Below are 26,997 nucleotides of genomic sequence, written 5' to 3'. Positions count from 1 at the left end.
GGTGAACTGAGGACTGTTGCTTTGGTAGGAATGAATTCTACATTCCTCTCATTGTCGAATCTTTAGTTTTCACTCTGTACTTATATACACATAATTGAGAGAAAGTTAGATCTGAACTCTCTATTGCATCCTCACCCTACCTCCTACTTTCTTAGTGCTCAAATTTCAACTGTTTCATACATGTGCTGTTGGTCCACCTCTTGCTCTTTGCGTACTACAATTTCTCATCTGCTCCCTCGATGCCAACCTGAGCACCTTGAGACCACCCCCTCGAAGTAATCCGCCACACTCTTCAAGGGCACGCAACACCTCGTGATTGAATCGAATCCGAGCGCAACATTCTCGCTCATCTTCAGAATTACAAATCTCCAAAACCTCTTAGCATCTCGGCTCAAAATTCCTTGGCGGCCCATCAAACCTCGGCCCCTGGATCTGCAGGGCCCAATTTTCGTTTCTAGTTCACCCTCTCAGGCGTCAGTCATGCAGCGGCGCCTCAACGGCGCGGTATCTGAAAAAAAAAAAAATAGCTTCCCCGTCCACAATCTCCGCTCCGACGATCATCACAAATCCATAATTTATGCGTCATCAGCCACACAATCTTCACGAATACCCTCCTTTTTGAAGCCCCGCCCACATGCTACCGAGGGACCTTGGCTCCTTCTCCCCCCGCATCCCTCTAAGAAAAAAAAGGAGCCTTTGCCTTCGGAGGTGATCTCCTTTTCAAGAAATTTTACGAAGCTTGCATTCTTATCGTTTTCAGAGCACAACGCTTGCAGCCACTCATGCACTGATCCGTCGCATCGCAAACATAGCCAAAGTTGGAATACCCTCCACATCTACCCCGACGAATCCTCGTTCGAGGTGGGGTCTAGCATTCCCCACCTTCAACAACCCCCTGGCCGCTACTTGGTATACGCCTTCTATCCTAAATGTTAAGGATGGATCTCATAGTCGCAGCGCAAAGCTGAAAACAGAATGATTGAAATCTCAAGTCTAGTTTTCGTGCGGGATGCATTTGTCAATAGTGTTAATCAAGTGACTATTTCGTTGTTAGTAATTTGGTGTACTGTGGTAGAACCGGGATTGGCTCAATTCGATTGCTTTTGAGTACATAGAAGCAAAGTTGTATTTCAGAAAACGCTTACCAAGACCAATCGTCCTTGCTCGTTCTTACATCTGCTTAAACTTCAAGTGATATTAGGCATGGAGGTCTCTATCAAGCGCGCTCCAAAGGCCTATTAGCCTCCTGCAAGATCCACCACCCTGATCGAGGCTGAACGCAGTCCAAGTTCCGTTCATCACTACTCGACTTCTTCGTCGCAGTCATACCTGTGACGGCTGGCGTAAGGGCATGATCTGCCAAGGACAGGATATCGGAAACAGGCACAAAACGAAGCTAAGCCGGAATTACTTGGGCGGAATAATACTAAAGGTCAAGGCATCCTCTCTACTTTGTTCTATAGCTTAGTATTTTCTAATATATGAGATTCTTTGAACTTTGAGCCTTTAACTATTATATTAATTCTGCTATTATATAATACTAAGCTTATTCGACTTGGCCTATAGAGGTAATATAATACTACTAGTAAAGGACTTGTATTTATTCTTAGAAAGCGAAAACAAAATACTACTTTTAATATTTAATAACCTCCTCGAACTATAAAAAACTAAAGAACTTAACTAGAAATATAATATTCTCTATAATCTAATTAATCTCGAAGCCTGGCTCTTAACTAAAGCAGATAATATTTCTCTTCTAGTAATTAGTTTTCTATTAATATAAAAGAAAAAGATATTATTTTTTATTATTTAATTAATTTTAAAGCTTGGCTCTTAACTAGAATAAATAATATTTCTTTAATACTAATAAAAATAAAAGAACTAGCCTTCTTTCTCTAATATAGGAAAAATTAATAGTAGTTTATTAATTTAAAACAAGAAAAAATAATAGTTAGTTAGAGTTTACTAACTTAAAATTAGATAAGATAATAATTAGTTATAATTTACTAATATTAAATAAGAAAAACTTATTTAAAACTTATTTCTATAGTTAATACTTTTTTTAAAGCTATTATAAACGGCCCGGAATTAAGTATTACTATTATAGATATATTAGATAAAAGGCCCTAGTATAATAAAATAAAAAAGCCAGACTTTAATATTATAAATCTATATTACTAGAAAAGCTATTATAATATTATTCCGGAAAAAAATATTAAGAAATAGCTATCTAATTTAGAACTTAAAATTAATATAAATATTTCGAAAACAGATAAAGCCTAATAGAAATTATTTATATAAGATAATCTTATTAATAAATACTATTTTATAGCTAATAAATAAGTAAAATACTATTAGAAATTCCACTTATATATTAACTAACTTATTAAAAAAGTTAATAAGCTAGAAATAATTACTAGTTAACTTTATATAAAGAAAAAACTAGTATAAGAAAAGCTATAAAATAGAGATTTAAATAAGCAGATATCCAGAAATATTATAGGTTTTTATTAGGAAAATTATATAGGGGCTAATACTAAGGCTTTTTTCTGTTTTTAGTTTATAGTAATTAATTATAGCTTATTAGAATTAAGAATTCTATTCTATTTATAAACAAAAATAATTACTAGATTAATAATTACTAGATTAATAATTACTAGATTAATAATTACTAGATTAATAATTACTAGATTAATAATTACTAGATTAATAATTCGATATTTAATATAAGAAATAAACTAATATAAAACTTTTCTGAATTTAATAGTAAATTACTAAAAATTATTTATATAATATAACTAGTTATTAAAAATATTTATAAGTTTATTTATAATTAACTAGAACCTGAATTAGTTAAATAGATTTTAATTATTAAATAAATCTTTAAGATTTTTTAATAAGCTTATAATAAAAATAACGAAATAAAATATTAGAAAATAAAAGAGATATACTAGTATCTAAAATAAAGAAATAAGCTATTTGTGATGTGATGTGTGCAGGGTCGCACGTGACTTAAGGGCATGTGACGAACCTCGGATATCGCGGGTGTCGATCAGGGAGTTCGGCAGCCCTTCGATATCCCAACCAACTACTGTTTATATCATATGCATTAGGCTTATAAATCACTAATTGTATGTATGCCATCGGGGCCTCCTATTTAGAGGGGGCTTTCCTGGACCTCACAGGAGGGACAGAGATTAGTTCTGTACTGAATTTAATACTGTGGTTTCACAACACACTGATTCATTCTATTGTCTTATTGCCTACCAACAAACACCTCACACTATTTCTGGTATTCTAAATAAAATTTATTTATTTAATAATAAAACTAGAAAAATTATTAAATAATTAATATAATAATTTAATAAATAAGATAAATTTCAAGCTTTTTAAAAGCTTAAATAATAAAAAGTTTAATTTATTTAGGGATTTTACTAAATAATATATAAAATAAGAAAATAGACTTCTTTTAATTAAAAACTATTAGTTCTAGGAAAAATAACTAGCGGAAATTATTTATTACTAAATATTATTCCGAACTAAAAAGCCTATTAGAAACTAAAAAACTATTATAATCTTATATCTAGTAAATTAATTTTAGTAGCTAGTATTCTTATAATAAAAAAATATAGTTTATTGAGAATTTAAAAAGAAATTAGACTAGCTAAAGGGTTTTTATTATTATAGCTATAAAAAGCCTAAATATATAAAAAGTACTTGTTTTAATTTTAATAAAATTATATTTATTAAAGCAAATTATTTAAAAAAAGCTAATAATTCGGAAATAAATAATAAAAATACCGATTTCTATTTATTATTTAATAAGAAATATAATATTAATAAGTTGAGAAAAGTCTAGTTCTAGATATAAAAATAGCTTTTCTAGAATAAAAACTTTATTAAAGACTTATAAATCTTACTTAATTAATTAATATAAACTGGTTCCTTATTAAATATAGAATATACTAAAAAAATAAAATTATAACTTTTTAGTATTTAGTAAATACTAAAGCAAATATATATATTCTAATAAATTAAAAGTATATTTGTTTTTTAATAAAAATATTATAAATACTTTTATATAAATTCAAAACCCTTATTTTTTTATAAGGTTTTAATAAATAATTTAATAAAGCTATTTAATATCTAATTATTATAAATCTAGTTATTAATTAGTATTTCTAAATTTAATAATACTTGCTTATTATTAATCTCGGCTTTTATAATATAATTTTAGAAAGAAAATAGCTAATAAAATAAAATATTTTATTAAACTATTAATGGAATTAACTTTATTAGCTAAAGAATTATAAGATAAATTAGCTAGATCTTATTTAGAAAATCTAATATTTTAATAAAAAATATTAAAAAAATAATTATTCCGAAAATATTCTAACTAGAATTCTAAAAAAACTAATAAAACTAGATTAAAGAAATAAAAGAATATATTTCTTATCTTTTTATAAGATCTTTTTATAAGAAAAGCCAAATACTAAATAAGAAAAAAAGAACCAGATTTTAATATTTTCGAAATAAGTAAACTATTAGATTATTCTTGCTATTTTATTAAAATAACTGCTTTTTAATTAAATACTAGAAACTTTAATAACTTAATTAAATTAGTTATTATTAATGAAATTAATTATATATTTAAGAAATAAAATTATAAACTAAAAAGATATTTATTATTATTTATAATAATTAAATAACTAATATTATAGCCTACTAAATATTATATTTAAACTAGTAATCTAATATATTTTCTGGATATAAATAAGCTAGATATTCTTAATAATATATTATTTTTTAATTTTTAAAGAACTTTAAAAGCTTCGGGTATTTCTTTTTATATAGCTATATAATATAAATAAGATATTTTCTAAAAAAGTAATAAATAAACTTTTCTAGTTTTAATTTTTTAATTATAAGTTCTATTTTAATAAACTAGATCTTTTAATAGAAATAGCTTATTTCTATAAAATAAGCTCTAATAAACTCGAAAAAATAAAAAAGAATTTTATTAAGCTATCTAAATTTCTTTTTTTATTACTAATTTTATTTATTAAAAAGAAAAATAATAGCCTATAATTTTAGATTAATTATTAATAGCTAAATACTATAATAAAAAAGAACTATTATTTCTTATTATTTATTACTGAGATATTTAATTAATTAGCTAAATTATTAGTATTTACTAAGTTAGATATTTAATATACTTTTAATTAAATTTATATAAAAACTAGCTTTTATAATATAAATAGCTTTTAGAATAAGATATAAATTTTTTAAACTAGTAGTTCTATTATTTAAACTTTATAATAGTTTAGTAACTTTCTAATAATATATTAATATTATTCTTATAAACTATTTAAATAACTTTTATTTAGCCTATATTAATAATATATTTATTTTCTTTAAAAATAAAAATAAAAATTAATAATATATTAGAATAGTTTTATAAAAGCTCTAGAATATCGGATTATTTTATTAAAAATTAATATTTATAAATATGAATTTAAAATCTCTAAAATAATATTCTTAGGATTTATTATTTCTAATTAAAATATATAAATAAATTCTATTAAAACTTTTATTATTTAAAACTAGTCTTAGTTTATAATAAAAAAAAATATTTTTAGACTTCTATAACTTCTATTATAGATTTATCTAAATCTATAAATATATTTCCTGCTTTCTAAATTATTTAATTAAAAAAAACAAGTTTAATAAAAACTATTTAGATAATAATAAATTTTAATAATAAAACTTTTATAATTAGAAAAAAAAGAAAAAACCTAAATATTTCTCGGGTTTTATTTAAACTCTAATATATATATATTTTTATAGAAATCTAGATAAAATACCTTTTTTTACTATATTAAATTATATTTTATTATTTAGGCAAATTATAAAAAAAAAGTAAATTCTTAAAACTAAGCTAAAAATAAATACTTACTTAATAGCCGGTGCCCCTCCCATGCGCTTCGCTTGTAGTCGGGATAAGCAAGTGTCTCGTTTAACCAAGTATCCTATCGAGAAAATGCACGCCCTAAAATTTACATATAATTCTTACTAAAAAACGCATCTTGTAATTACATATTTGGCCCAATTTATTAACTAATTTATTATTTAATTCACGTATAAAGATTCCAAAAATAGATATACCTTTATTTAATTCTACTAGAATTAGGGAGATATCCTAGAAGTATTTCTATTATTCATATATTACGGAAGCTAATTACTACCGTATCTTTAATAAGGCCTATAAATAGTACCTTGAGAATAATAATAATTCAGTAATTACTACTATAAGGATATATTATATCAAGGAAGCTTCTTTACGAAAATCGGTACTCTATAAGTATAATAAGAAAAGAAACTCCCAAGAACTCTATAATATATATAGTAGTAATAATAAGATCCTAAACGAGGTATAAGAGGAGGCGATTCGGCAATATTGCTATAAGTAATAGGAGGCTGGTTTGGGTACTATATATTAGATAGTTTAAGCCGTAATTACCTACTTAAAGGCTATAAGTACTTCTTTTAAATCTAATAATATATCTAATATAATTAGGCTAAATCTCCCCCAAAACCACCTCCTTTGGCTATTTGGTTTAGCCTCTGGATACGGAACTATAAGATACTTTATATAATTAAAACGAAGCTAATTATATATATATAACTCGAGTCCTATATAGAAGAGGATATTAGAATATAGTTTCAGAAATATTATAATATTCTAGAGAAGCTTTATATTATAAAGGGGAAGAATATTCTAAATATAGACAAGTCAGGAGTATATATTAGTTACCCTACTAGTAAGTATATAATTATACTTATAGAGATAAAAGAGCTATATATGGCTAGCCCTGAGAATTGCAAATTAGTTATAATAATCGAGACTATTTATACGGATAATTATAAACCTCTTTTACTATTTATAATTACTTCTGGGAAGAAGATTATAGATAATTGGATATTAGAAAACCTAATCGGGATAGAGTATATTAAGTATATACCTACTAGATATATAAATAACGATATAGCTATAAAATATCTTAATTATTTAATTAAGTATTTAAGAGCTAGGCCAGACAAACCTTGGAAAATCCTCCTCCTAGATAGTTACGAATCATATATCTATAAACTATTTTAATTAAAGGCCGGGAAATATAATATTAAGCTATTCTAGTTTCCCTCTTACTTAATATATATCTTTTAACTACTTAATATTAGTATATTCCGTCCCTAAAAGCACTATTATAAAATAGTAATTTATACGGCCCTCCGTTCTCTCGATTTTAAATATATAATTACCTCCTTTTTCCGTAATCTTACCCTGATTTATATATAAATAATACAAAAATATATAATTAAGAACGCCTTTAAGAGCTCTAATATATGGCCCGTTAGTTATAAAGCTGGAATTAAAAATATACGATTATACGGAAAGAAGAAGAGATTAATTAAGGAGGTTAAGGAAGAGGAGAGCTTAGATCTTCTCCCTTTATTACTTACTTGCCCCGATAAAGTATAGAATATAGCCGTAATTCTTAGAGTACTTGCAGATTATAATCCTATTACTTTTTCAGAAAATTCGAAGGAAACTTGGATAGCTATAGTCAAAAAGGTTAATATCTAACTATAAAAAAGTCATCTCCAGATAATAGAGTACTAGGCTCTCCAAATAAAGCTTTATAAGAAGTATAATTACAAGGCGAAGTCCTGTAAAAGCTTATATAAGGGAGGGCTATCTGCTAGTATAGCAGAGCTTTATATAGAGATTAAAGAAAAGAAAGAGAAAGATAATAGAGAAGCTCTTTATAAGGCTAAAAAGAAGCTTACTACTACCGTAAATCGAGCTAAAAATCAGCTTAAGGACGCCGGAATTCAAGCTCGCAAGGATAAGAAAGCTAGACTAGCTAGAATCGTAAAGTATTAACTAAAGAATAAGCTAATTCCAGTAGAGGATATAGTACCAATTTGCGAACCTAATAAATACCCTATAATTATTAAACGAGCTTGCTATAAGAAGGACTTTTACCCTGATTTATAGTTCGTAGTTCGCTAGCTTATGGCATCCCTTAGTAATCTAGCCCCCGATCGGCTAGAGGTACCAAATACCTTTATTAATATTAACGGGGATAAGGATATAGTAATTAATACTACTAAATAGAAGTATTAAAAGAAGAGAATAGAAGAGTATATAGACTCAAGTCTATTCCCCCTTATTATTCCAGACTCTTTAGATATGGAAAGTAATACGGGCTCAATTAATAGTATATAAGCGAATACCGATTTTATATAGTTCTAGATAGCTTTGTATTTTTTATAACTAGTATCCTTAAATTCCATTGCAAATATGCTTGATTTTATATATAATATATACCAAAAATCAAGAATTAGCTAAAATCTCGATGGGACACTTGGTTAAACGAGATACTTGCTTATTCCGACCACAAGCGAAGTGCGTGGGAGGGGCACCGGCTATTATATTAATTTGAAATATTATTAAAAATTAAAGAAAATCTTTCTAATATTATAGACTTATAAAAGGAGCCCATAAATAAGGCACTTATAAAAGAACTATTTATTAAGAAAACTAAGCTAAGAAAGAAAGAAAGTCTCGAGCTAAGGTTCTTTAAATATTTATAGTTCTTTACTTATAGCTTGGCCTAATAAGGCTTAGTATTCTAAATTTTCTGAAATATAGCTTTCTCTAGCTTTATTATATATAACTATTATATAACTCCAGATACTAGATATTTATATACTAAATACTAGATACTAGGCTTAGATACTAAATACTAGATACTAGGTTTAGTAAAGTATGAAATTATAATATTACTTTTTTCTTTAAAAAAAGCTTATTCTTAAGTAAATAGGTATTATAGAATTATTATCTAATTTATTATAGTTCTTTATCTTATTCTTTTAGGCTCGTATCTAGTTAACTAGCTTTTTTAGTAGGCCTGGCTATTATTAATTAGTCAAATAGTAATCTTATAGCTTATAAGAAAAGTATTTCAGATTAGAGGCCAGATACTAGTTAAGGTTTTTATTATATCTAATCTAACTAACCCTATATAAGAGCTTTTCTCGCTTTGCCTTTAATATTAGAATATTTTATACTTTATATTCTTAATCTATTATTACTTGAATTAGTAAAAGTAATTCGTTCTTTTAGCTAGATAATAAATTATTAGTAGCTTTATATAAATAGTCTGGGGAAAATATATTATAAATTTTAATACTTTTAGGTAATTCGACCTTATAGGAATTACTAACTTAATATAAGATCGGGTAAGGCCCGGCTATTTAGTAGTCTAGTTTGCGGCTAGGATATTATGTTTTCTATTTCTTTATTAATATATATATCTTGTTTTCTATTTTGAAATCTATAAAGTAATATTTAGTATTAGTATACTTCTTTATTTTCTTTTATATTTATTTTATATTCTTCTTATTTCTTTTTATAGTATTCTCTATTTATCTAGTAATTTATTAAACCTTTATATTACTTAGCTCGTTTTGGAATATAGTTATTAGAGTTAACTAGTTAAAGGAGGTTTATAGAAGCCTACTATTAAGGAGTTTATATAAGAATATATTAATAAAGCTATATAAGAAAATAAGTTAAATATAATTAATAATTAATAAATACTTATTTTAGATATTTTAGTAATATATAATATACGGGTATAATTATTAATTAATATATTAGTTTATGATTTCTGTCTATTTATTAGCTTATAAGTAATATACTATTAATAGCTTTAATTTTATATCTAGAATTTTATTAAATTTCTTCTAGAATACTAATATAAATTACGAACTATAATCGGAAATAATAGAGGCTAAAAGGCTATAGTAATAATAAATAGTTCGGAAATATATCTTTATTATATTCTTTATTATAATTATCTTATAATAAGATATAAAAATAGCTTACTTACTTAATTAGTTAATTATAATATATATAGTATTATAGCCAGATTTTAAGCTAGGTATTAACTTGAAATCTATTATAATATATTATTATGAGTAGTTCGGAACTAGTAAAGAATAAAGTAAACTAGGGGATTTATTTTTTGGGATATTTACCTATTTATATAATTAGTAATTATAAATATATTAAGTAATATTATATTATATATTCTTCTAGTAATATTATAGCTATATTAGCTTATAGGTTTTATTTTTACTAGGATATATTATAAAGATTTAATTATAAGCCTTATAAATTAAATTTATATATAATTATTTTTCTAGTATTATAAGTTATTTATAATAAAGTAATAACTTATTCTTTATAATAAAGTCGGTATTATCCCGTTTAGCCTACTTATAGAGGGCTTATAAAAAAGGGACTTTGCGGTTATTTTATAGAATTCATTTAACTAAATTATTTATTTTATTAAGATTATTATTATTATCTTAGAAAATAAAAAGAAAATTAACTTTAATACTAAGGTTCTAGAATACTTTTAGGTTAACTTGGTTTTAAGAGAGAAAGGTTTTAATATAGTATTTCTCTTTTACTTTATTTTATTAGATAATCTTATTATTTTAATATATTAGAATATAAGTCTTTATATTCTATTTACTAAATTTATATTAGATAATAAAGTAATATTTAACTAAGGCTTTAGCCTATTTAGCTTATTTATTTATAAGCTTCTTTATTATTATAAAGTATTTTAATAAGTAGTAATTTATATAAATCTGGATTTAATAGATAGTTTCTTAAAATTCCGAGTATTATTAATTTAAAAACTATATAATAATAAGTATTTCTTTATTATATATCTTATAATTATATTTTATAAGTACTATTATTTTTAAGAAAAATATTATAAGATATTATTTATTACTATATTATTAGAAGAAAATACTAGTAATAATACTATTCGAGATATTAGTTTTAATTATTAATTATTATTTTAAGTTATAGTAATAAAATAGAACTAATAATATAAGATAGGCTTTAAGTTTCTTAAAAGTATTCTAATAAGCCTTATTAAATAAAACGGAAATATTTATATATATAAGATTTAATAAAGGCTTAGTAATCTTATTATAGTTATAAATAAATCTTCTATAAAAGTTATAGAACTTTAGAAAGACTTATATTTCTTTTATAGTTTAAGAAGCTTTCTAATTCTTTATAATTATAACTTTCTTAAGATTAACTTTAATACTTTTTATAAAGATAATAAACCCAAGGTATTTCATATATATAATATAAAATTTGCGCTTTTTAATATTTATTTATAAGCCTATATTCTAGAATTACTAAAGAACTTTTTTTATATAAAGTTTATATTCTAACTTATTATTAGAATAAATAAAAATATTATTTAGATAAGCTATATAAAAGTTATTTAGGTAATTAAATAGGATATTATTTATATAGTACTAGTAAATAACTAGTTTATTAGTTAATTTAAAGAATAAAACCTTATATTTATATATCCTATAATATATATAAAATATTATTAATTTCTTTAATTCGGGATCTATATGAATTTAGTAAAAAGCCTAATAAATATTAAGCTTTATAAAGATTTTGGCTTTACTAATTCTAGCTAAGGTCTTATTAATAAGAAAAAGAGAATAATAGTTCTTATAAATAATCTGGTTAAGTTTCTAGTAATTAATATAGAACTATAAACTTCTATTAAACTTTCTTATAAAAAGAATAGGGGCTATAAATAATAATTAACTAGAAATAATAAAACTCTTATTAAGGTTTTCTAGGAAATATTTCTTAGTAGCCTCTAATTCGGCTATTATTAGGGGCTTTATTATATAGCTATATTCTATAATAAAATACTAATAAAAGTTATAAAAACTTAGAAAGCCTTATATTTCTTTAATTATCTTTAGTAATTACTAGTTCTTAATAATTATTATCTTATCTAAATTTACTTTAATATCTCTAGTAAAAATAATAAAACCTAGGTACTTTATATAAATAATCTTAAACTCTAATTTCTTAATATTTATTTAGAGGCCGGTATTCTATAGCTACTAAAAAACCTTTTATATATAGTTTTTATATTCTAGGAAATTATTCGAGTAAATTAGAATATTATTTAAGTAAGCTATATAAAAGATATTAAGGTAATTAAAGAAAATATTATTTATATATCTCTAATATATAATAGAGCTATTAATTAGGCTTTCCTAAAGAACCTTATATTTATAGGCCCTATATCTTATATGAAATATTATAAGTTTTTCTAATTTTAGATTTATTTAAATTTAATAAAATACTTACTAAATATCTAGCTTTATATAGACCTTGGCTTAAGCTAGCTATATAAGAGTCTTATAAATAAGAGAAAGAAAATAATAGTTCTTTTATATTAAGTTATTTAGCTTATAATAATTAATATAAAATTAGAGAGCTTTATTAGTCTTTTTTATAAAGAGAATTAAAGATATAAAAGAAAACTAGCTTGGCTTAATAAAGCCTTATTAGAGGTTCTTTTTAAGGAAATACTTAATTTTTTATAGCTTATAAGTTAATTATTAATAGAGCGGGAAATACCCTAGGATCTCTAGGCTTTTAGAATTATTAATCTAAATCTTATAATTATATAATTAATATAGAAATAAGATATTTAATACTTCTTTTAAAAAAATATCTATAAAATCCTTGAATTTCTTTAATAAGACTCTTACTAGCTATTATAGCTCTATTTCTTCTAGCTATTACTTATCCGGAATAAACTCGTTCTCTTATTATAATTCTAGCTCTTTATTAATTTTAAAAAATAATATTATAAAAAAAAGGTTCTTCTTTTTTTATAGGTTTATCTAGAAAGTAGCTAGTAAGATACCTATAATATTAATTATAGGCCTTAACTAGATCTTATGGCTTTTTTTTTAGATAATATAATTTTAATATTTCTATTTCTAGCTTAAGAAAAACTTCTATATTTCTTAAGGCTACTTATATTTTTCTATAATATTAAGCTTAATTCTTTTACTATATATAGCTTTCTAAACCCGGCTTAGGAAAAGAATAAAAGGGTTTTCTTTTTATAAGCTAAGGTCTTTAGAACTTATTTATAGCTATAGCTTTATTTTTTCTATTTATATTTTTTTAGTACTAGTTACTTTTTCTAGATTTCAAGTTCTTATATATAGTAATTAGAACCTTATTCTAATTCTTTTTTCTAGGCTAATTATCTAGCTAGATTAACTTTCTATTCTTATAATTAATTAGAATACTAGTATTTATAAACTATTATTATCCCAAAATTATATTATACTTATCTAGCTTTATAACTAGTATAAGTACTAGAATCTTCTATTTATTAATTAAGAATATAAGCTTAATATAATAAGTAATAAATATAGCCTGCTTATTATTAAATTCCCTTATATTATAAGGTAATACTAATTAAATAAGGTTAATATCTAGAAATTATTTAATTATTTTTATAAACTTGAAATTAATAAAAGTATATTCGTTTATTCTAGTATTAATAAAAGAAGAAGTCTTAATATCTAATTTATTATTATTAATTATATAAGGAAATATAAATGCTTTATTTCCTAGTAGCTAGCTCAAATTAACTTCTACTATATTTATATAATATGGCCCTAAAAAGAAGACTTTCTTTAGGAATTCTCGTTTCCCTATTCTATATTCTTAAATAGCTTATTTATAATAAGTATTATTAGCTTAGTTACTAAAACTTACTTTATATACTTTATCTTAGGCTTTAAATAGTTCCTAGATATATAACTAAATTTATTATAGTTATAGTACTTGAGATCTAAGAATTCGGGCTTTAGAATAATAGGCTTATTTATTACTAGAGTCTTAGAAGCAGGCTTTATATAAGAAATGCCTTCTGAACTTGACTTATTTATATCTTTATTAGCTTTCTTAAATACCTAGTTTTTCTTTTTATAATAAGCTCGGATTTACTAGTTATTTATAATATAAATAGCCGGGTTATTATAATATATAGCTATAGCTTTTTAGAGCTTCTAAGTAAGCTTATTATTTAGGTTATTCTTAAGGTTCTATAAGTTAATATTTTCGTCTATTATATATTTTAGAAATAGAATATAAAATTCCTAAAAAATCTAGCTCTTTTTTATAAATAGCTTTTTAAAGGCTTATCGAGTATTATATTTCTTATTTAAGTTATTATATAATTCTTTTAGGTAAGTATATAGTTCTCTAATAGTTTTATATATATATTAATTATCCTAATTTAGGTAAAAAAAAAAATTAATATAAAAATATAACTATTTATATAGCCAAAAATATAGATAATCTTAAGGTTTTTTATCTAGTAAATATTAGAGTTATTATAGAACTTGTTCTTAATCTGAACTAACTAATTATTAAAGATAATACTATTCTTAATTATGTTTTTAAAAATAAAAGAATTAGGAAATTTAACTAAATATTTATTTTCTAAAATAAAAGAACCGGTTATTTCTATAGGTTATATAATAAGCTTTTTAATAATAGCTTTATTCTTTTATAAGACTTACTTAGTTTCTTTTAGCTAATTATAATAATTCTTGCTATAGGTAAGAATATTATATATCTTTAGAATTAGCTTAATAATTTCCTTATATAAAGCCTCTGAGCTCCGAAGTAATTCTTGGAAATTTGCCTTTAATAAAATAGGTTCCTCTTTTTTCTTAGTTTTCTAAAAGAAAGTATTTCTCTTATTATAAGTATTAATAAGATATTCGGACTTTTTAGAAAACTTAATAAGAGGCTCTAGTTTATCTTTTAGTAATATACTAGTAATATCTTATATTATAGCTTCTTCTAATTTGTCTAATTATTTCGGGACTTGCTTTCTTATAAATCTTTATCTAGTAATAAAGTTACTAGCCTATTTATTTACCTAGCTAGTTTAGGGCTTTCTTATCTAGTTATTCTAGGGCTTTCTTTTATTTTAATATTAGTTAACTAGTATAAGAATAACTATAATATATTATATTTATATTTATTAAAAACTAATTAGGTAAGTATTATTTAAATCCTTTATAGAATTAAGAAATAGGTAAGCTTTAAATTATATTATAAGTATAAGATCTTGGGCCTAGAAAATATAGTTAGACTATTTCTATTTTAATAATTTAAAGCTAAAGAAAAAAGAGAATCTCAAAGAAGCCTCGGATCTAAATAATTACAAGCTATATATGGGCCTATATACTAGCTTAAGCTCGGGGTTATATATAATAATTAGGTAACTATAGATACCTTATTTAGATATTAGATATCTCTTTTAGATACCAGATACTTTACTAGCTCTAGTCTAATTCCTACTAGTATTATATATTATAATAACTATAATACTTTATTTTTAATATAATTAAAATAATTATTTTATATTAAATAAAGCTCTATTCGGGTTCTTTTTTCTTAAACTAGTAAATAAAAAAAATAAAAAAAGAGAAATAGCTAAAAATAAAACAAAAAATATAAAAATATTAAAAATAGCTTTAAAAAAAATAAAAGTAGTTCGGGAAAAGAATATTAATACCTCGAATAAAAATAATAATAAAAATAAAAAAAACTCGAGTTTATTTAATTTAGGAAAAAACTAGCTTTTAATAAAAATTATTATTAGAAATATATAGAAATAAATTTAGATTAATAAATTTAGAAGTAATTTCGGAAAAATATAATTAGGCTTTCTTTTTTTATATTAGTAATAGTTAATAAAGAATATTTTATATAAATTTTTATTAATACTAGATATATATTATATAAAATAATTAATTCTTGCTTTACTAATTAATATAATTTTTAATATATATTAATTATTTCTAAATAAATAAAGGCTTTTAATAAAGTAATACAAGATATAATTAGAGAAATAATAGTATTTAATATAAATCTTATCTTGTTTTCTATATAGTTCCTAAAATCTTTAATTTAAATATAATTTTAGATATATAATAGCTTTATTTATAAGATATATAAATCTATAATTCGAGATTAAAACTATTTATTTTATTATTAAAAATTTTAATATAAAATAAATAAAATTTTAATTTTTAGTCTATAAATAATAGATTATATATAGGTTTTAATAGCTTTATTTTTTTATCTAATAAAGAAAAATAAAAATAAAAATATAAAAATATTCTTAGTTAGTCTAATAAATATTTAAAAAGCCCTAATTCGAAAAAAAAACCAATTCTTATATAAAGCTTCTGAAATAATATAAGAATTTCTAAAAAGCATTTTATTTAATTAAAATAAAAAAGTTATTATTTATTTAGGACAAAGAAATTAATTATTAGATTAAATTAAAAGAAGTTAATAAAAAAGAACTCGTTATATTATAAGACCCGCTATATAATATATCTCGAAATAAGCTTCTAGTATTATAAAAGATATTTATAAAACTATTAAATAAATTACTTTCTTATTACTATTTCTATTCTTTTTATATAGAAATCTAATAAGGAATTACGGTTTTATATAAATTACTAGAGCCTAAATAAGCTTATAAAAAAGAACTAGTATTTGCTTTTACTAATTTATAAGATTCTTTAAAATATTAGAAAAGCAAAATAGTTTATAAAACTTAATATTATAATAGCTTTTTATAAGATTTATATTTTTTTAAAAAAAAGCCTTTTATATAAAATATAAACTTTATAAATAATTAGTAATTTCTTTTAATCTAATAAATACTTTAAATATATTTTAGAAATATATTAATTAAATTCTTAAAAACTTCCTAAATAAGTTCTATTTTATTTATTAGAATTAAAAAAAAGAATACTATAAATATATATAAAAGATTCTTTAATAATTTTAAGAAATAGATTTATAGCTAGATATTAATAAATATAAATTTGAAATTAAGTTAATAAAATATTTAAAGTTTATTATAAAGAGCCAGAAAAAGTATTTATATAAATCTAATAAAAATTAAAGCTATTTTAAGTTAAAAAGTCCCGAAATTAGTAAAAGATATATAAAATTTCTTAGAATTTACTAATTTTTACTAATATTTTATTCGAGAATTCTTAGAGATTATTTAATTACTATTTAATCTTATATAAAAACCGAGTATTATTATAAATAAATAAAATAGAAGCTATTTTCTAGAAGCTTAAAAAGATATTTATTTTGGCTTTAATACTTGTCGGTTTACTAGGAATGCATAGTACCGTTATATAATCATGGAATGCTATTTGTGTAAGTTAGTGAAGTGGTTATTATTCAGAAGTAAGAATCGCAATATCGTGGTATTGATATGCGATCCCTAAATCTGCTAAGCCTAATGGGGACTAGTCTACCGGTCGAGTCACGCCTGCGATGCGAGCTCACATGACTAGTCACATGACCAGGAAATTCGCAGTGCAGCTATTCCGACACTGGAACCTCTCTAAAAACGCCAAAAACAGTGCTTCCCTCCCATCGCATACTAATTTCCTAATTGGGCCTAGTCCCAAACCTCCCAAACGCTCAGTGTCCCTCCCGTTCAATATTCCCATCCAATATTCCCATTTCCCCCCGTATGCCCCATTTTCCACTAATGTATCCATTCCTCCCATTCCTAGTATACCCATTCCTCCCATTTAGTATGCCCATTCGCGTTCAACCCACTCCTGTTCGCTGTAAACCTTGGAATCGTCCGAATTTAGCGAGGGTATAGGTGGATGTAGTGCATCCATCGGTAGGTTGCAGGGTATGGAATTGGCCGAATCCGGTAGCAGGAATCGAAGAAGGTAAAGAGAGGGTGTAAGCTAGACAGCCACTGGTAAAAGGGATCGATTGAGGTGAAACGAGGGTGGTAGTCGATTGAGATGAAGTGAGGGTATTAAAGGTAAGGGCGTCTTCCATTGAGGGTTCAATGGGCTCCAAGGCGTGGTTTTCGCCTGTCATCTGGTATATAAGGGAAAGGGAAGTGAGGTTATCTACGAGGGTATTAGCTATAGTTATTAGTGGAGCAGGAGCGGCAGGAGCGGCTAAAAAGCTCTCGACTGAAGTAAAGTAGGAATCTGAGTGGTATTCCTCTTCTTTGTCCGTTTCCGCTAATAAAGCCTCAAAAGCGTCATTTACTAGTTCGTCCTTACTGCCCTTATTGCCCTCTTTGCTTTCGGCTTCGGTAATATACTATATATAAGCATTAAAATATTTATTAAAGTTGCAGGTATTTCGGGATCTGAACCAATAGATATTTCTACTTCTAAATCGAGCCTTCTTAGCCTCTTATTCTTCCGGTATATGCTTCTATAAGCAGTATTCGGGTTTCTTATATATAAAATACAACTTCGGAATATAATTATTATAATTACGGGGCTTAGAGTAGTTATTACGGGTTCCGAAGTTATAACTAGGTCCGTATTAATGATTTCTGGAGAGATAATAGCTTAGAGGATTCTAAGAGTAGTATTATTAATTAGCAAAAAGTATTTCGGAATTAGTTTATTATTTGCTTTTATATATAGTAATAGATAACTAGAGCTTATTAATAAGTTAGTCGAGATTTATAAGAGAGTCTGAGATTATATATCTATATATCCGGAAATCTTAGTAAAAGGTAATAATCTTATTATAAAAGAATTCGGTTTTTATAAATTAAGTATAAAACCGTATTATAGTTAATATAATTTATTAATTAGTAAATAAATAGTTTTAAATATTATCTTTTCCTGGAATTTAGCTATTATAGAAACTAATATAGTAGTATTTTATTTATTTAAGTTTCGATATTCGAATTCAGGGCCTTTAAAAAAAGCTATAGATATTAATATAAGCCTTTTTATATATATATTAAAGGAGCTAATTATTATAAAAGTAGTTTTAAACTAGTTCCTTTAGTATAATAAGAAAAGCTTATATTAGTACTTTTTATAAAAGCTTTATATATTAGTAAATATTAAGGAAAATAGTAAGTTTATAATTAAAATTATTATTAAATCTATTATACTTTTATTTTTTAATATAAATCTTAGTAACTTCCTTAATAAGTCTTATAATTAAAAGAAATTAGGGATTATTTAGATATAGTTATAATAATAATAATAATAATAGAAATATACTATTTATTTCTAGAACTCTTATACTAGTATATAAATCTAATAGAAATATAAGATATAATAGTAAAAATAATAATAGAGAAAGTAATAATAATATAGAAATATTAAAAATAATGGGTTCTAGGTATTTGTTTTTTATAAAAGTAATAAAGTCTAATAGAATTAGTTCTTTTATAAAATCTGGTCTGGCTATTAATATATCTTTATTTAATTATATATACTATTTATTTTCTTTTATAATAATATATAAAGTATTTATAATAATATTAGTACTATTATTCTATTATATAAATATATTCCTATATTAAAGAATTTTATATAAATATTATATTTCCTTAAATTCAAGTTTATTAAAGTTTCTTTAATAAATAAAGTCCTTGAAGTTATATCTAAATAATTTCTAGAAGTTATTATTAATTATTTTATAAAGAATATATTAAAATATTTTAGTATTTAGAAATTTAGTTATTTTATTTATTTTAGTAAAGTTTAGATTAATTTCATATCTTTATTTTTTTACTAATTTCTTGTAATTATTATTATTTATAGAGTAATTAATTTAGATAAATCTAATAAAAGAATTATTTACTATAGTATATTCTATTATTTTATATTTTATAAGCTTATATCTAGTTTAAGATATAATATTTTATAAGAAGAATAGATTTATAAAAAGGAAAATAGTTGAGATTTATAAAGAAAAAAGTAGTTTATAAGATATATAGTTTATAGAAGGTATTATATTCGAGATAAAAATTTCGTTTATAACAAGAAATTTAGGAAGTGAAATTTAAGAAGTAAAATATTAAGATTTCGAGAGGATTTAATAGTTCTAAAGCTTAAAAGCCCCAGGGATTTAAAAGAAAATAGTTTTTAAAAGAGTTTTATAAGAGTTAAATAAAAAATAAAATAGAATAGTTAAATAGCTAACTATTTTAATACTTAGTAAAATTAAGTATTTTTCTTACTTATATAATTAAATTATAAATAATAGAACTAATAAATCTTTTTTCTTTTAGTATAATATAATTAGACTTTAGTAAAATTAAATATCTTTCCTATTTATATAACTGAATTATAAATAATAGTTTTATTTCTGAATAACTAAATTTTGGATAAGTATAACTTAATTCTTTCTAATTTATATATATAAACTAATTAGTATTAGTTTATTAGAAATATATAATACTATTATATAATTATAGAATATTATTTATATAAGTTAGTAAAATAGTTATTATTTAGAAATAAGAATTATAATATTATAATATTAATATATAATTCCTAAATCTACTAAGCTTAATAAGAACTAGTTTACTAGTCGAGTTATATTTATAATATAAATTTATATAACTAGTTATATAACTAGGAAATTCGTAATATAGCTATTCTAATAATATTAATATAATTTAATTATAATTAGAAAATAATTCTTGAAATAAATTCTTTTAAATAAAATATAAATAATATTTTTATATAAATTAATAAAGAAAATATTTTATAATTCTATATATTTTTTTCGAAAAAAAATAAATTATATAAAATATAATTATAAAATCTATAATAAGGAAATATTTATAATTATTTATTATTTAAAAAAAACAGAAAATAGAACTAAAAGATATTTACTAGTTTGAGATTTAAATAAATTATAAAAACCTAAAGTATTTTATAATAATATAAAAACTTATTAAATAATAAATAAGGTAATTTCTAATTCTTTTATAATAGAATTTCGAGATTTTATATATTTTATATTATAATTTCCAAATATCTAATATTTGAGATATCTAATTAAATATTAAATATTTTCTAAATATATATAATATAATTACCTTATTAGAGAAATATATTTGAAATATATTAGAAATATTTAGAAAACTAAATTCTTTTAAAACTAATATATTATAATATATATATATTCTAGTTTTTTCTTTCTTAGCTTTAAATTATTTTTATAAGAAATCTTTTATTTTACTTTTTAAGCCTTAAATACTATATTTATAATAATATTTAAAGTTTATTTCTTTTAATTTTATAAAGAATTTTAAATAAACTAATCTAAAATTATTAGAAATATAAGTATTATTAAAATAATAGAACTTTAAAAATATAAGTAATAAATTCTAAAATAATAAAAATAAAAAGCTTTAGATTTTTTGGGGAAAATAAGTATTTATATTTTTATAAATATATATTTATAATATATTAGAAATTTTTTAAAAAATCCGAAAATTAAAGAACCTTAAATAAAGATTACTTTTTAATTAAATTCTAGAATAATAGATATTTATAAGCTAATAATCTAATTATTATTCCTAAATCCTATTTTATAATTTTATAAGTCCTATATATATTATAGGAAGAAAACTATAATAAGATAAAAACCTATATAAAATATACTAGAATATAAAATATAACTTAATAGTAAAATAATAAATTAAAAGTATAAATAATAAAGTATAAATAGTATATAGTATATAAAAGCTTAATTAATTCAATACTTATAAAGAATTATTTTCTAGAACTATAAAAAAACTAGCTTTTTTATATAATTTCTATAAGTTATATATAAAAGGCCATAGCTTTTACTAATAATCTAAATCTTAAAACTACTAAAATAATATAATTTTTAATAAATATGGCCTGTTATACTATATCTAACTCTCTATTTATTTATACTTATTCTCTAAATACTAAAAATAATAGAAAGATCCTATTTAGAGTCTAAAATAATAAAATAATTAGAATTTTCTTTTATTAGCTAATCTAATTCCTTTTTTATATACCTAAAATAAGACTTATTACTCTTAAATAGTCTTATTTTATATTCCCGAACTTATTTAAAAGTAATTCAAACTCGCTTAACTATATTCTTATACTAAATCCGATATAATTCTTTATATTAGTTAGTATTTATCTTTAATTATTACTTAATTTCCGCCTTTATTATAAGATATTAAGAAAGCTTATTATAGTGAATTATATTATAAATTATACTAATATATTCTAAATAAATAGCTTCTTTAAATTTTATATTATTTATAATATTCTTAAATTAATCTTTAATAAAAAGAGAAAGTTCTAAATAAGAGGCTTTAATAATCTTATAAGAGATTTTATTTTTATATATTCTATTCTTAATAATAACTAGACTTATTAGAATTATAATAAAAGGCCTATTAAGTAGCAAATTATTATTAAGCTATTCTTTAACTTATATATTATCCGAGAATTAATACTTTCCTATAATTCTAGACTTATAAATTACCTAGCTAAAGGCATTTATTTATCTAGTTAAATAAATTATACTTGAAGTTTTTCTTTCTATTATCTTTAGTAAATACTTGCCTAATTTCTTAGTTACTTCCGGCTCAAATTTATTAGAAATAAAAAAGTAATTAATATCTTTAAAGAACTTCTTACTAAAAGTTCCGGCCTTTTTATAATTTATAAGAAAAATATAGCTAATATTCCGATATTCTTTACTAAAATAGAATTCGCTATTTAAAGCTTTAGTAATAGCTAGATCTTTAGTATTACTTTTATACTAATTATAATTAATATTTTTAGAAATAAAGTATTAGGCTAGCTAAAAGTAAATAATTAGATAAATAAAATACTTATTTAATACCTTATAAAATCCGAGCTATATTAATAGGTCTATTATTAAGAGTTAAGAGACTAAGATAAAGTAGCTATTACTAAGATTTCTATATATTAATATTTTTTTTTTTTTAGAAATAGAATTATAGTATTTCTATTTCTTTTATTAAGAGTTCTTAAATATTAAGCTTCTTAATCTATTTTAGGTAATTTTTCTTATAAATATAACTATTTATATCTAGATTAGTAATACTAGACTTAGGAACAGGAATTATAATATTAAATTAGAGCTATAGATTAGGGCAAAATTAATTAAAAATATAGTACTTATATTTATATTACTTAATTTCCTGAGTCTTAAAAAAGAAATCCTGTATTTTCTTATTTATCTAAATAATAGAAATATATTTCTTGCTTTTAATAACTTTATAAATCTTAGTAACTAGCTTTAAAGTATCCTTAATATCTTATATATTAATAAAGAAAGTATTAGTAAATTATTAAATATATTTTATATAGAGAACTTTAAGGAATCTATTATTAATCTTATAATATTCTCGCTTATAAATAGGTCCTATAATATTATTATATATTTCTTTAAAAATATACTTATCTTATTAAGCAAGTATTAACTTTATTTAGCTAGTATCTTATAGGTATACTAAATGCCTTTATTAAGTTCTCTAAACTTAATATTCTTAGTTTTCTGCTTCTTGGTTCTAAATATAGTTATAGAAGTTTTTCTAGATAGTATCTTTTTCTTTAAAATAAAAAGTTTCTTTTTATTTTTTTTTATTTTATTAATCTTATATTTAGTTTAGTATTTAGATCTCTATTATTTATTAGAAGTCTTAGGCTTAGCTTATTCTCTATTCTTACTAGATTCTTCTTATCTAGTTATACTAGTTTTACTAGCTTTACTAGTAGTTTTCTTGCTAGGCTTTATTAAATTAGCTCTATTTTTTTTAGTTAGATCTAATTAAGTTAAAGCTAAAATTATAATAGGGGCCTATTTTTTAGACTTATCTTAGAAAATAGAAAAAGACTTATTATTATAAATTCTCTTAATTAGAATTCCGGAAATATTAAAGATATATTATCTAGCCTTGAAATTATTAGCTAATAGTAGCTTAAATTCTAATTCTTTAGATTTCGAAATAGCTTTAGTATACTTAAGTATCTTAGTAATATTTAATTTAGTAAATATATTAGTATTCTAATATTTCTTATTCTTAATATACTTTAAAATAGCTTTATTAATTAACTAAATAGCTTTATATACTAAAGCTTTTATTTTAAAGAGAGAATATAACTTCTTATAAATATTTTTACTAAGATTATTATAGATATTATTAATATATTAGCTAAAGGCTTTATTATATAATATAATTCTATTCTAACTCTTGGTTTCTAGACTATTTACTATAGTCTTAATCTTATTAAGCTTCTATTATTTGCCTTTAAAAATACCTTTAATAATATTCTCTAATTTTCTATTATTAGCTTAGTAATTCTTTAGCTTCTTTTTAGTTAATTCTAGTCTAGTTCTGTTTCTAATAAAGGTCTTTTATTTTAAGAGTTTATTATATATATTACTTAGCTTATCTAGAATATTTATATTAAATTTAATATTTATAGCTATTTTTTCTAGTATTAGTAGGCTTTCTATAATTACCTAAGCTTCTTTAATACTTTAAACTTTAATATTATTAATCTATAGGCTTGTAATAATATTATGGCTTATAAGAACTAGCTATTATACTTTAGTTATTTTATTATTTTTAATAGGGTATAAAAGTATTATTAATATAATAGTTATAAATTATAGAATTAAAGATTCTCGAGATTATAAGAATTTCTTTTAAGTATATTTTAAAATAAAGAATAAATTAAAATAATCTTAAATTATATAAAAGTATTATATATATTCGAGTTTTCTTTTTTTCTAGTAAAAAAATAAAGCTAAAATAGTAATATATATAATAAGAAAAGTAAGTATAATAATTAGATATATTTAAAATAATATAATTATAAATTAGAAATAATTATAAAAGATAAAATATGAAATTAGGTTTCTATTATAGAAAAAAATATAAATATATATATTTAAAGAAATATAATTAAGGAAATAATTAAAATAGATTAAACTAAATAGTAATAATAGAGAAATAAGAAAGTAATATAATAGAAATATATTTTAATTTTTTATTTATTTAGAAATATTTCTATTAATTCAAAAAATAATATAAAAGAAGAGGAATAATATAGGAAGTATATAAAAGATAAGATATATAAATATACTAAAGATATTAGGCAAATATAAAATAAGTATTAATAAAAAAGAAATTAGAATAATAGAATTAAGAAATAACTTAGAATAAAATATTACTTCTTTCGAAACTAATTTATATCTTTTTAGTATTTATTAAAGTCGACTTTATATAATATAAAACTATTTAGTTAGTTAGAACTTTAAAGTAATATCTATATTTATAAAAATAATACTAAAGGTATTAGGATATATAAAAAAAGAATTATAAGATAATATAAATAGGATTTATAGTACTATTATTAAGTTTGAAATAGTTAATATTAAAATTAATATAGAATATAAAAAAATTAGATATTCCGAATTAGTATTAAAGATATAGGAATTATTTAGATAATATTTAATAGTAAGAAATAAATTAATAATAAGAATTAGTAAATTATACTAGTTTTTTAAAGAAGTAACTAGTTTCCGGTAATAAAATAGTATTATAATTAGAGAAAGGGTTTTATATAAGAGAAGCTCTTTTTATATAGAAGTAGAAATATATAATATACTAACTAAGTCTTAATATATATTTTTAAAGTAGTTATAATATATGCCTTAAATATAACTATAATTATATTAAAGAAAAAATAGGTTTTCTAATATAAAATAGGCTTTAAATAAATAGATCTAGTTTATCTAATAATTAAGAGATTTCCAGAATTATATATTATTAAATATTTTTAGAAATAACTATTAGGTTTAATAAGGTTTCCCTTTTTTCTTATAGGGCTTCTAGTTTAGCTATTTCGTTTATATATGGCTTCTAATTAGGAAGTTTATTTAGATATTATAAGAAAACTTATAATAATAATTCAAGTTAAAATTAAGATCTAAAGATATTATAATTAAGCTTTAGACTAGTATAAGCTATAAGAATAACTAGTTAAAAAGGCAAATAAAGCTTTTAAAAGATTTCTAGTTTAATAAGATATATATAAAAGGCTCTTTTCTTTTTTCTTTTCTTTTCTTTTCTTTTCTCTAAATATAATTATTATTTATTATTATAATTCGGAATTAAGAGTTTATAAGATAATTTCTTAATTCTTTATTTGTTTTTATACTAAAAGAAATACTTTATATTTAATTTCTAAGATCTAGTAATAGAATCTTATATTAAAAATACTATCTAGTAATAATAATTAGATAATAGTAAAGCTTATCTAATTTCCAGAATAGTAATCTAATAATAATATTCTTTAATAGTTATAAATAATATTTAAAAGAAAAAAAAATAAAAGATATATAAAAAATTAAAAGTAATTAGCTTTATTCTAGATTAGGAAAAGCTTCTATTATTAGATACTTCTTTCTAGTTCTTTATAAAAGAAATATACTTTACTTTTTCTAATTCCGGTAATTCTAGAATATATATAATAATACTAGTAGCTTTCTTAATTTCTTAAATATTATTTTACTTATAATACTTTATAACTACTTTCTTTTCTAGTTCTATATCTGTTTTAAAATATTTATTTATAGATATATACTCGTTATTAACTTTGTTTTTAAGAAAGTACCAGAATTTATTTCTTTTAATAAACTATTTAAGTTAATTCCTAGTATATATTCTTTAGAGTATAATATTATTAAGTTCTTCTAGTATATAGTATTCTTTTAGTTAATTTATATATCTTACTTTATATAGGCTAAACTAGTAGTATAATAGCTTTATATTTTTTAACTTATTTTAATTTATTAATTTAATATTATATATAAGAACTAGATTTTTTTCGGAAATAGGTTTTAAATAAATCTAATAAGTAGTATTAAATTATTTCTTTTTCTTTTAATATTATTTATTTTTCTTTATTCTGGCTTCTTTAATATTTTTATCTTTTATTTATATTTGCTTTATATATATTTCTAGAAGCGTTTCTCTATTATAGACTTTATTTTATTCAAGTATTTTCTAGATTAGAAAGCGTATTTTTATAAGTAATATAGCTTCTCTATTATAGACTATATAAAAAGAAGTAAATCTAGTTAGTTTATATATAATAACTCCGTTAGTAAATAAA

At 21.4% G+C, this 26,997-nt stretch overlaps 2 protein-coding genes across 2 annotated transcripts; one reads left to right on the top strand and one right to left on the bottom strand.

The window, feature by feature from the left end:
- Positions 1–11,160: 11,160 nt before the first annotated feature.
- Positions 11,161–11,415, bottom strand: K444DRAFT_520840 (uncharacterized protein; the record flags this gene model as incomplete). The annotated part of the gene is made up of 2 exons (XM_024874076.1): positions 11,161–11,259; positions 11,308–11,415. Coding segments are annotated over 2 exons (207 nt in total), but the record flags the coding sequence as incomplete, so codon positions are not given.
- A 5,832-nt stretch (positions 11,416–17,247) lies between these two features.
- Positions 17,248–17,674, top strand: K444DRAFT_302289 (uncharacterized protein). The gene has a single exon (XM_024871728.1). It carries the CDS (start codon positions 17,330–17,332, stop codon positions 17,594–17,596), a length of 267 nt encoding a protein of 88 aa, XP_024741385.1. The 5' UTR covers positions 17,248–17,329; the 3' UTR covers positions 17,597–17,674.
- Positions 17,675–26,997: the final 9,323 nt, after the last annotated feature.

The sequence above is a fragment of the Hyaloscypha bicolor genome, assembly GCF_002865645.1.
Source record: "Hyaloscypha bicolor E unplaced genomic scaffold K444scaffold_23, whole genome shotgun sequence".
Classification (NCBI taxonomy): Eukaryota; Fungi; Ascomycota; class Leotiomycetes; order Helotiales; family Hyaloscyphaceae; genus Hyaloscypha; species Hyaloscypha bicolor.
The sequence above is the reverse complement of the archived record's forward strand: the minus strand, read 5'-3'. Positions and strand labels throughout refer to the sequence as shown.